Source organism: Spinacia oleracea, chromosome 6, assembly GCF_020520425.1.
Source record: "Spinacia oleracea cultivar Varoflay chromosome 6, BTI_SOV_V1, whole genome shotgun sequence".
Taxonomy (NCBI): Eukaryota; Viridiplantae; Streptophyta; class Magnoliopsida; order Caryophyllales; family Amaranthaceae; genus Spinacia; species Spinacia oleracea.
The window spans coordinates 145736788-145749515 of record NC_079492.1 but is presented as its reverse complement, the minus strand read 5'-3'; the positions used below and the strand labels follow the sequence as shown (position 1 = coordinate 145749515).

The 12728-nt window shown below is 36.0% G+C and overlaps 2 protein-coding genes across 2 annotated transcripts; one reads left to right on the top strand and one right to left on the bottom strand.

Moving 5' to 3' along the window:
- The first annotated feature begins 1587 nt into the window (after positions 1-1587).
- On the top strand, positions 1588-2634 carry LOC110794798 (phosphatidylglycerophosphate phosphatase 1, chloroplastic/mitochondrial). Its single transcript, XM_021999761.2, has one exon. It carries the CDS (start codon positions 1674-1676, stop codon positions 2565-2567), a length of 894 nt encoding a protein of 297 aa, XP_021855453.1. The 5' UTR covers positions 1588-1673; the 3' UTR covers positions 2568-2634.
- A 2235-nt stretch (positions 2635-4869) lies between these two features.
- On the bottom strand, positions 4870-12721 carry LOC110795901 (O-fucosyltransferase 29). The gene is made up of 9 exons (XM_022000942.2): positions 12112-12721; positions 10933-11023; positions 9226-9302; positions 9008-9096; positions 8718-8907; positions 8333-8514; positions 7733-7835; positions 6180-6508; positions 4870-5533 (listed from the first exon to the last, which is right to left on the bottom strand). Exons 1-9 carry the CDS (start codon positions 12415-12417, stop codon positions 5185-5187), a joined length of 1716 nt encoding a protein of 571 aa, XP_021856634.1. The 5' UTR covers positions 12418-12721; the 3' UTR covers positions 4870-5184.
- Positions 12722-12728: the final 7 nt, after the last annotated feature.

The following is a 12728-nucleotide window of genomic DNA, read 5'->3' as shown; positions in this document are numbered from 1 at the left end:
TGTAATTTGTAAAGGTAGCTCCCAAAGCATCTAATTTTGTAGAATCATTGTCAATGTTAGACAATGGATTGAATAATGATTGTTGAGTTTAAGTGGATAAGTTACTATCGAGTTTGAGCGAAACTGTGTTATCTTCTAATGTGAGTGCAAGTGAAGCTATTTACATTCCCGACAGTGGCGGTTCTTAGTTATGGCCTGGGTGGGCCTGGGTGGGTCTGCCCCGGCAATAAATGTTGTAGTGTGTTTTTGGTTCCGGCTCCTCCCTAAAATTTGTATATAATTGTATATATTCCATACCATATTGCTTAATTTTTCTACCGACCCCCTTATAAAGCTGCTCAAGATCCGTCATCCCTGAGAAAGTTGTTTTGGAGCCCCATGTTTCTTAACTCAAACATGTATTTGCAAAATCACACTATGATACTTCCTCCGGTTTTATGTTGTACGTGATGTATGTTTTGAATCTTGTAGCCCATGTAGGAGTTGAACCAACGTCTTTGTGTATATTTCACACAACGCTCTACCGTATTGAACTAATAGGCTCAAACGTTGTGGTTGCAAGCCATTAAGCCAAGAGTACTCATTAAGCAAATAAACCAGTTTGGAAGATAAGACATACGGATCGAGTATTGATCTTTCCTTTGCTAATATTGTGATTATTGATCTTTGCTTTGCTAATATTGTGATTATTGATCTTTTCTTTGCAAATCCCTACACTTAACTGTTACCCCAACTTATAGTATGCTAGATGTATCTAGTCTTCCAGTTTATTTGAATTTAACTATTGTTATCTGTAAAACAATAAGATTATAAATCCATATAAAAGGATAATGATTGTTATAAAAAAAATGAAGAGAGTAATCAATATAGGCATATGGCATGAACAGAGTAAATCATGAAATTAGGAATTCTAATGTGAGATGTCATGCTGAAAGAAAGTAGAAAATAAATGGAAGAAACAGAAAGCAGCTCAACATTGCAATGATTCAATCTTCAAAGTCAGTTCATGTCTTAAACAGTTAAACCTACTATGTTACAATGTTATTTGGACTCGGTTACTAGTGTAGTAGTGTTGGACACGAGTACGTGTCCAAATGTACGATTCGGCTAAATTATGAAAATTTTCCATAATTTCAGTCGAATGAAGTGTCGAAGTATCCGTAATCACGTCGTAATGTCAAGTTTAAATGTACGATTCGGCTAAATTATGAAAATTTTCCATGATTTAAGTCGAATGAAGTGCCGGAGTATCCGTACTCATGTCGTAATGTCAAGTCCAAATGTACGATTCGGCTAAATTATGAAAATTTTCCATGATTTAAGTCGAATGAAGTGCCGGAGTATCCGTACTCATGTCGTAATGTCAAGTCCAAATGTACGATTCGGCTAAATTATGAAAATTTTCCATGATTTAAGTCGAATGAAGTGCCGGAGTATCCGTACTCATGTCGTAATGTCAAAAATCTGACCTGGGTACTTGAGATAAAGTGAAGAGTCCGAGTAACATAGTCTTAAACCGATTTTCCAAAATTAGGTATATGGAAAATAAATAAAAAGCAACAACCCGGAAAATAAAAAATTGAAAAAAATAAAAGGCAGAATTTAGAAAGAGAAAAGCTACCCAGTTGGTAATTAAGTGAGGTTTAATCAAGCGAGGATCCAAACCCACATAAATGGCTCATTCAACCCCTCTAATTTTCCAGCCAAATATCTGCAATTTTTCACCGACAAAAGCTCACTGCAAAAAAAACTTCTTAAATCCAACTCCTATCAATCCAACCCCATTAAAAAACCCCAGAAATCTCTGCATCAGAAGAGAGAGAAAACAAATCAATCTTAGCGCAGAAAAAACCCCGCAATTTCACTTACGCATTTCCCCAAACATGTGGTGGGCAAAACTCAAATCTGCAATCGGCCAACGATTCAACCTCGAGGGCATAATCTCCGCATCAAAAGTCTTAACAAACAACCCCAATTTGCTCCTACCTCACCTGAAAGTCCCCAACATTCGGTACATCAACTGGGAAGAACTCCATCGGAAAGGATTCAGAGGAGTGGTTTTCGACAAGGATAACACCATCACCTTACCCTATTCCTTAACCTTGTGGGACCCACTTCGTTTGTCAATGGAGAGCTGCAAGGCGGTTTTCGGCGAAGGGAACGTCGCCGTGTTAAGTAACTCGGTGGGGTTATACGAGTTCGACCCGGACGAGTCGAAGGCGGCGGCGGTGGAGAGAGAATTAGGGGTTAAAGTGGTGCGGCATAGGGTGAAGAAACCGGGTGGCGGGTCGGAGGAGATAGAGAGGCAACTCGGGTGTCAGCCCATGGAGGTTGTTATGGTGGGGGATCGCCGGTTTACTGATATTGTATTCGGGAACCGGAATGGGTTTTTTACTGTTTTGACTGAACCGTTGACCGGTAAAGGTGAAAATTTTGTGGTAAAAATGGTTAGGAAGATGGAAGAATTAGTGGTTAGTAATTGGTTTAGGAGAAATTTGAAGGTTAAAAGTCATTGTTTTTTGGGTAATTCTGAAGTGGGTTTGGTGCTTTTGGAGGAACCTTTGTAATTTTATGATGGTTTAGGATTCGGATTTTGATTGAATAATTCGTATTGATTTTATTTTGTGCAAAGAATTTTAGCAAACAATGTTCGTTACTACGTAGTAGTTTTATGCCCGAAAGTACTTTTAATAATCAAATGATCAACACATTTGTCAAATGTAGTGATGTAGAGTGGGATAGATGATTTAATATATCTATAGAGAGAGATAAGATGAGATATATAGATGAATTAGGATTTAATCCCAGGTTTTGAGTACCACTTCTCAAGACTTTACCAACTAATGTGGCTAACATCCACATAATAAATACAAACTTTTATATAAGGCGGTCTTACACAAAAGACTACATTGGTATCATATGAGTTAAGCAATTAAATCAATTAGTTATTCATTAGAATAATTAGTTAAACACTAAAATCAATTAGTAAAGTACTTGCACTAATTAGGTAAGCAATGAAATCAATTAGTTACTCACTAGAAATAATTAGTTAAACACTAAAATCAATTAGTTAAACAATGAAACTAATTAGTAAAATATTAGCACTAATTAGTTAAGCAATGAAACCAATTAGTTAAGTAATCAAAGTGGTCTTCCCGGTAAGACGGTCTTACACAAAAGTTACCGCATAATATAATAACATTGATATGATTTGTTGACATACTTACGGAGTACTATTTTATTTTTTTAATAAACTCATTTTTATCCTTTTTTTAATTAATATTTTTATATATTTTAGGAAAAATTACTTTAAATAATCCAACCTTTCGACGATTTTCCGTTAATAATCCGACCTTTTAATTATTATATAATAATCCAACCTTTGCACCCCATTAACTTTTATTGCACCTTACCGGTCATTAACCTGATACAGCAGGTAACATACCACGTGTCATACAACCATTCGTTATAATTTGAAGAAAAAAAAATTAAAAAAAATACTTTCTTTATTTTTCATTCCTTCCTCCTTCGTCCTTCCTCCCTCCTCTTTCAACATTAAACTCTATTCATCCAAATCAAAATTAAAATCAATATATTAAAAAAAAAAAATCAAATTAAATACCGCAAATTTGCTAATATGTTAATGAAATTAAACTCCAGACATTTGGTATCAATCAAAATCACTTAAACTTTTCATCAAATCAAAATCAAAATCAAATCCCAATACACCCTTTTGCTTCTTCAGTTTTTGGGGCTTTTGTCTTTTGATGCTTCTGCTTCATCTTGATTTACAGAAAGTTTGAATCATCTGAACTCTTGTGTGTCATCGTCGTTGTCGCCATTAACGACTGCTCAATTTCTCTCTCCACAGCTTCCATGTTGGGTCTATGTTTCATGGAGGCAGGGTAGCTTTTCTAATAGGGCTGGTGGTAGCTGGGAGGGGGGGACGAGGATGCTCGTAGGGGGATACGGTGTTGCGGAGGAGAGAGAAAAACAGGGGAACGAGAGAGAAAGATAGGAGATATTCGAGGCTGATTGGGTTCGTGGTACTTTTGCGGTGGTTATGGTCATTGATTTATGGTATTTTATGGGAGATTTTTGGGTGTTGTGAGTGTATAAAGGGGCGGAAATTATGGTGTTCTTTCATGAGACCATGGCTGAAAGGTAGAAGGAGCTCAACAGTGAAAGAAACAGAGGAAGGAGTAAAAAGGAGGCAGAAATTAATATTTTTTTTTCTTTTTATAAATTTGACCTTCTCAACCGGTTCTCCGTCATTTTGGTGCAATAAAAGTTAATGGGGTGCAAAGGTTGGATTATTAGATAATAATCAAAAGGTTGGATTATTAACGAAAAATCGTCTAAAGGTTGGATTATTTAAAGTAATTTTTCCTATATTTTAATTAATTTAAAGTATAATAATGATTTTGTATTTAGACAATCCTACGTACAAGTGCTATTAACCTACAATATAAGACAAAAAAAAGGTTAAAACAAAACAATTTACTGGTTAACATTTGGTTATTTTCTCCTCCATGGTTAACAAAAACTTCAGACGATGCTGAAATTCCCAAAATACACCACCAATTTAGGTTAATTCTCATTATTCTCAAAATACATCCCCCAATTTAGGTTGATTCTCATTTTACCTTCCACATGAGCATAATCTAGCATTATTATCGGAAATCAGTTGGGCAATTTTGCAAGGCAATAATCTTTTTGATAAAATACACCTCTCTAAATAATACAATGACCAATAAGAAGTGGAAAAATACTAGTATGTATCAATCTCAAAGAAATATCAAGGAAAATGGGGCAAACAAAAAGAGACAGAGTGAGTATATTTCTGTAAGACTGTAACTAACAAACCACTTTTAAAAGAATGAACATATCGATATAAAAGTTGCCATTGCTCTTCTGCTTTAGCAAATGAGTATATCAAACAACAGAGAGCAAAGCCTAAATGCTAGGTCATACGTCTTGGGTCTTATCACACAAAGAATCAGTTTCAGATCTACCTACATAAACTGCAAAAAAAACCCATTTATAAACAATTGGAGGTCATCTGAGTGTTCTAACTGATATTTACATCAATCTAGCTCGAATTTCGTCAGACCAAAACCCACTCAAAAAAACTAAACCTATTACTTTGAGACTCATGTAATTTGATGATAACTTTTACCACAATCACAATCTAGGCAAAAATTCATCATCTTCTGAGTCTTTCGGAGATCCCAACTTTTCTGCAATAGCCGTGTTGTTCAATCTACGCCACCTCTCGCTCTCAGAAATGTCAAATTCTTCACTAATGCTGCTATTAGATCTGCTAGTTCGTCTCCTGCATATGCAAGCGGCTGGAAATTCATGAAACTCACCCCTTCCGGGTTTCATTTCATCTGGTTCGCCCATGAATCCCCTCTGGGCTGACTTGACCTTTTTAGCGAATGTACGCCAGTCCATTGTATCCCGGGACATGAATAAAGCGCTAAGCCTTTTTGCATTCGGTTTAATTGTCCTCTTGTGACCCATATATCTCCTGAATAAGAGGGTAAATTGGCAGAAGTTAAGTCTCTGACAGTAAAAAAATCACAGGATTACCGATTTTCCACACACCAATATTTTCCTCTCAAAACTTTTTGTTAACCTTCCTTTTTTCCGGGGTTGGGGTGTTTCCTACCACCAGTATTGGTGCTCAAATATTAGCTTAGCATAATCACTTTGGAAAAGCACTATATACACCGAGTCATCCCATCTTTAAGTTTAAACTTTAGGTTTGTTCATTATGAAATTCCGAACTAGAGTGTTAAATAAGATCCTGAAGTAAGGTCGTTCATATTGTCAAGTTATACCTTTTTAATACTTCTCCTAATAGCCATTTCAAAAAGGTGTTTCAAGCGTTTCTTTAGAAATGTATTTTCTATCGATCATGATTGATTAAAGTAAGCTACAAGCATATGGACACACACACACCAACTGGTTGGAGACATATAGGGTGTTGTTTCTTAGAACTCCTAAAAGGACTATTCTCAAGCCTGTTTCATGAAGCAAAAAAGAAAACCAAGCATAGTATAACCCTCAAGTTTTTTCTTGCAAGCATCTGTTATCAACAATATCAGCATTTCAAACTCAACAAACCGCAAGCATAAAACATGTCAGTAAACGTTTAAAAGTTTGGGTTTTACCTGCGACCTGCAAGTATCTTTACCATATTCCCATTGTTGTTGGTCACAAATACGTCACTCTCATCACATACTATGTAGTCAATGGCAGCAAGACGAGAAGAGAAAGGCATGAGAGAATTCAACTCCTCGCCAGCAAGGATCTCCTTTGTGCGAAAGTTTGGAAAAAGTTCCCTGAGCGGTTGTAGAGTTGCCTCCCCACCATAAATTTCACCCGACGCCACATAGAGGTAAGTATCATTCTTATAGCCAAGTGCTCGCAGCATAAGACCAACTTCTTCAGGAGTAAGTGGACACTTTCCTCTTTTACGCTCTTCGAGAGGGCTCAAATCCTAAATAAACAGAGGGAATCAGCAACAAGATTAAAATTACAAGTCCGGTTCTGGGAAAGTTGAGAAGGTAGATTTGACAATTACAAGGCATGACACCAAGTCGCTTGGTTCAGCTAGAAGTCTAGATCAGATAAGTTTGCAAGACACAATTTGATAAAATTGTCTCCAAGTTCACTTCACTGGGATAATGAACTTCCAAAACTCATAGATCACCAAATTTGTTGTAAAGTCAAGTACCCTAAAATCAAGGGATAAGGAACATACAACCATAGGTTTTAAGGAGTGTATAAGCATATAATACATTTCCTAAATTGGTATTAACTCGGGAATGCATGCCAATATCACACATCGATCAGTGTAATAAATGTTTGGTTTAGCTTAATATTTTCACTTTAGTTCCTTATACATACCATTTTCCTAAAACCAATGATCTAAGCAGCCACCAAAATCTTACCCCGTCTATTGAGGATATGCAAAGCAAGATGAAATCATACTCAACACTAAGGAAAACATATCAGTTTTGTTCTGTTTCACAAAACTTAATGAGAAAATATGTTATGCAAGAGGTTTTGTTGATTATGAGCTGGTCAATAAACCTTGAAAAGGTAACACGTAGTATCTCGATATAAAAAGGTTAGGTCAAAAGAGGAGCCATAAGAAAAGGTATTACACTATTACGTTGAAGCTTCTAAATCAAACGTATAGTCACGACTCACGAGTATTTAGTTTTACCCACTGTAGAAATACACGTATCCATATTAATGAACTCCAAAGTCACTATTTTGGTAATTCTTAAAGTGTAACGCTTCTTTTTTCAGTTCCCTTTTATAAAGTGGGTTGACAGGACACCGTTGAGGGGATGAAGACCACGTTTTGGGAATTAAAACTGGGTTTAATGCCCAGGGAAGCAGATTTTGAACCATTTACTTCAAACTTTCAAAGTATCATTTTTGGTTACTGGTTGCATCTGGTCAATATGCATAAGGTTGACAACTAGCCGCTTGAATCAGATAACCATTCCAACGAGTTACACTGCGATTTTCCGCCTTGTACAATGCATCGGATCATTGGATGTACAATTGACATGATTGTACGATCAATTTATATTATAAATATACTTACAAAACTTTAGAGCCATGGATACCATCCAAGCAAGTGATAATAAGAAGAAAAAAAGGAACAAAAAGGTTTAGTTCAAAGCAATATGAAAGAAAGAAAGCTCACTGGTAATGTGTCCCATCGCTTCCTGATTTCACGAAGCTCATTTATCTCCTTTTCACCTCCACCATAGTAGCACCCAGAAAATGCAAGCATATCAGGCTCAAACCTGCACGTGTTGGGTTCTCAAAGTCTCAAGTTTACAGTTACAAACATTTTTGTTTTGGTGTATTAGCATAAGTGAAACCAGAAAAACTGACAAGATATCTCTGACATAGGCATTTTCACTTTGATATGTAAAGAATCATGAACATAGACATTCAAACACAACAAAGCAAGAAATCAGTTTGTCCTGTCAAGACACTAATGACTAATATCACAGAAAAAACCAAAGGCTGCATAGGAATTGAGGAATAACTGTCTCACTTTGGCAGCATGAGCTTAAAAGCAGAAGTCTTGAGAAATTGGTGCCAAGGAATTTAAGTGCAAAATCTTTCTTCAAAAGAAATGAGCAGCCATTGGGGCCTCTCATGTAGTGAGAAAATTTAGTATGGGGGGAATAAATTAAAACCAGCAGAGTAAAGGGATTCCAAGAAATACAGAGTTAAGTTTATTCCTAGTTAGTAGTTACCCTTTTAAAGCACTTTACAACAAGATCAAACAAACCTCAAATGAACTGCAATGAATCGCTTAGACATCTCACGCATTTTCACCACAACTTTCGAACTAAGTTCCTGTATTGGCTTGGTAAATCGCAGTGCATGATAATTAACTCGACATCGCAACTTCTGGAGCTCTGAATCAAGGTCATTTGCTAGCCTGTAGTCAAACTTGTACAGCTGCACAACCTGCACATATTATAGGCATTACTAGACTCCTCTAATAAGCTATAAACCAAATAGAGCTTCCTGGATGTTCCTGGGCCAAAGTGAAAGGAAACACAGAAACTTCCAATTTACCGGAAGAGGTCATTCACTGTTTGTCATAATTTCAACTGTAATGGAATTTTAGTTTTAACAAGACAAGCAAAAGATAGAAGGAGAATTCTTACACGTCGTCTCAAAAGTATTGGCAAGACGAGTTCTAAATAATCTTCGGGGGTCGATTTTCTAGGCACTCGCATTGTATACGGGGGCTTTTCCATAGATCTCATGATTTTATCAGGAACTCTTTTTACAATTTTCACATCCTTTGCAAGAGAAGATATGAACCAATCAACATCAAAAATGTCTGCAAAGTCACTGCATACACATGGAATTTTTTTTGATATAAGAAAATTAACATATGGTCACATTAGTCTTGGGAGACACACGCTCCGTTTTGTAAAAGAAGTCCACATACCTCTCATCTTTCCAATAGGAATTGTGGTCCAGTGAGGGAACAACTAGAGTAGCATTAAGTATTCTAGCTACTACCACAGCATCTGTAATCTGTAAAAACAATACGATAATAAATCCCCATAGAAGGATAATGACGATTATAAAAAAAAGTTAAGAGAGTAATCAATATCTGGCATATGGCAACATGAACAGAGTAAATCATGAAAGACCTCCACTCACCCCAGTTCTCTGTTGATTCAGCCCTCCACTGGTTGCAATAAGCAAATATCCATTTGAAAATCGCTGTGGGACAGCAGCTGTATTGTATCAGGCAGCATTAGAAGAGGTACATTAACATAAAATCCCCAACTTAACTCATAAATATCAAACAATAACTTCAGATTTAATCATTTAGAGCCATTTCGAAGTTTGGAGTGCAGTAGGAAAAGAAATTATAAGGTGAGATAGCATGCTGAAAGACACTCGTAAAAATCCAACTGATAATTTGTGAAGCTGAGCTTTATTTGGGGTTCTAAAAATCTAACGTTGGTAATCCTCAAACAAGAAGGCAAAGCTTTATTTCACCAATAGATATTTAACCTTCTTTTGTGTTTCATCTTGTCACCAAAATGTTTTTATTACACACGTATGTCATACAAGGTTCTAAAGAAAAGAGAATTTAAGTGAGATAGCATCCCTGATAAATTTGAATCATAATAAACTGTCAACTGCTGAAGAAAAGAAGTAACATTCAGCTGTTTCATGGTCAGTGAAGGGTGCATCAGGAAGGCAGCCACCAGATATACTAAAGGATATGAAGTAGGTAATTTAACATAAAAAGCAATAGATTCACCAAAGGATCATTTCCCCCTTCTCTGTGTGTTTCACTGTTTCTTCTTGTGCAGCCAATAAATTTACATGTATATTAGGAATTTTGTCTCTAATACAATTTCATGCAATCTATGCATCAGAATAACAATGAACATATGAATCGCACTGGAGCAGACTGAAGACAAGAAAGTAATATTATCAACCTTCAGAAAGATAGTCAGAGTGTCAGACCCTCCCTTTTCTTTTTTTGCAAAATATTGACAGACTTCCTTGGAATTGCATAATCTATGTGCGGATGTGCCAAAACATAGCACGTACATTTTGAAATGACATCATCCCCAAAACCACTAGTTATTTCTTCTCTGATGTTAAACTGACTATAAGTATTCACTTTTCATGATCTACCAGTATATTTCATCTAAGAAAAGCCAACAACATGTACATCTGATATTCTGATCCCAAGAACCCCGCTTCATATGGAAACTTTGTACATTGTCTTTTTCTTTATCAATCTTTAAATACATCGAGCAACAAGAAGCTTATGCTAAAGAAAAATACTATAGACAATTGGCAGAAAACAGATGTGTCAACAAATGTACACTGAAAGAAATGATGAGGTTTGAAACTCTAGTACGTGATTTCAGATAGGTCAATCAATCAGCAAGTGAGAGTTTACTCAGCTAAACGTTAAGAATGATCTGTTATCAATGCTTGAAAGGACCAAAACAGAGTGAAAACATCATAACCAATCAAAAACTGACTTAGCTGAGTATCAAAGGTCAAAAAGTTAATAAAATAATACGCCAAACATAGGGAGCAGATATTTGAGGCTTGCTCCTCTTTGCACCCAAAAGAAAAGAGAAAATAGGAGTGGAATAATTGCAGGACTTACTAATGTGCTCCACCAGTTAGTTCACAACAATAATACATGTTTCCCCAAGAGATTTAATTAAAATGACAACAAATAATTGATTGAACATTCAGTAAATTTTAACCTCAACCATTTTGCAACAGAGGCAAAGAGAACATTCGTTTAAACAGAATGTAGCACAATACTCTAAGTAATCTCCAGAGGCTAATCAATGCATGTCTACTCAGGAAATGATGAACACTTACATCGAAAATGCCGGCCTCTTCTACTGCATCCGTAGTAAGCATCGATATATTTTGATTTCCATATATTAATTGGTTCATGACTGCTCGCAGCCTACAGAACAAAGCAACACTAGAAGTTCATATAATTAACATAAACATAAGTCCAAATATTGCAAGGCTACATTAAAACACAAATGTAGTTCTGTCCCCTTGATAGGAATTAGTTCCTTTTATGATAGGTTAACTTGAACATATATCAGCCCTAATTCCCTGAACCATAGTGAAACGGATAATCATAATTAAGCTCTCTGCAAAGCTAGATTCTAACTTGGCCATTGGAAGAAAAAAAAAAGGAGGATGTAGATCAATGATTGAATACGCCATATGGGAAGTGACATGGACAGACCAAAAAGGGAGTATGTTCCATTGTCCGAATACTCCTATTTCGCATTAATTTTGTCACCTAGCCAGCTAGTAAACGAAGAGAATTTAGACCCTCAAACACAAGTACTTACTCGCATCCCTACATGCTGAAAAAATACATTCCTGAAGAGAACTCCCAACTCTAAGTTTGAGCAATGAAAACCTCAATTGTGCATTTTCTATTTTACTGAGTCTGAAAGCCTGGAGAAATCAGTTCTAAACAAGGAAAGTTTTATCTGGGAAATAAAATTTACTTCGGTATTACCTTGAACAGCAAATTCAGTGAAAATATTCCAAAATAAGACCCAAAATTCAGAATCAGATGCCTAAACTTTTCCACCTACCTAAAAATAAAAGTAAGCTAAAATGGAAGAAAAAAACAAATATGACCGCAGAAAATGAAAAAGTTACAAAAAATCAAAAATCAACAAAAAAATAAAACCAGGTGGAATTCAGAGAGTGAAACACTGAAACAGAAAGTAACTCAGCATTGCGTTTGATCCAATCTTCTAAAATTCCAAATTTAGCATTCAGAATTAAACCCATGAAACAAAATTAAGGTATATGGCAAAAAAAGTTAATAAACTAGAAAATAAATGGGAAAATCGGGCAGAATTTAGGGAGAAACAGAAAGCACTCAACGTTGCAATGATTCAATCTTCCAAATCAGTCAATGTTGAACAAAAATTAGGTATATAGAAAATGCAAATAAAAATCAACAACCAGAAATTAAACAATTGAACAAAAAAAAAAGGCAGGATTAGAGAGAAAAAGTACCCATTTGGTGATCAAGTGAGGCTTAATCAAGCGTTGAGAGTAGTACTCAAGATCAGATACAACATGGCCAGTAAACAAAGAGATTAAACCAAGCGCAAATAGCATAATCCCACAAACAAATGACCATGATAATGGCTTCCTTTGAGATCTCCAGCAAGAAACATGGTGTTTTTGAAGCTTCAACAAATTCTGATCATCTGTATTACTACCATTAATACTGATATTAACATTCACATTTCCATTCATAGTGGTAGCATTAACCAACCCAGATTCAGGCAAGGGTTGGTTAGTGCCCCCAACTCCCATTTCTCAAACCCTCAAAATCAACAAAAAAAAATACTGTAGTTGTCAAATTTAATTTTGATTTGAAATGTGTTAGGAATTTAGAACCCTAATAAATGAAATTGGGGGTGGCACTGAAATTGGGAAGGAAGAGCGTTGCATAAGTTTGAAGCGATACCCAGATTAAATTAAAGGATTTGGAGTAGTGGGTTTGAATTTAATGGAGATGATCTAGAGTGTATTGGAGGGAGCTGGGTTGAGACTTCAGAGTGTGGGCACTGGAAGAGAGAGAAAGTGAGAGGGGCGCATTTATGTTGGGGAGGGTGTGAAAAGTG

Coding starts and splice junctions, on each gene's coding strand:
- LOC110794798 (XM_021999761.2), top strand. CDS start 1,674: ATGGCTCATTCAACCCCTCTAATTTTCCAGCCAAATATCTGCAATTTT.
- LOC110795901 (XM_022000942.2), bottom strand. CDS start 12,417: ATGGGAGTTGGGGGCACTAACCAACCCTTGCCTGAATCTGGGTTGGTT. Junction 7,836..8,332: donor TTCATTGCAGTTCATTTGAG/GTTTGTTTGATC, acceptor CAACACGTGCAG/GTTTGAGCCTGATATGCTTG. Junction 5,534..6,179: donor AAGATACTTGCAGGTCGCAG/GTAAAACCCAAA, acceptor CCTCTTATTCAG/GAGATATATGGGTCACAAGA.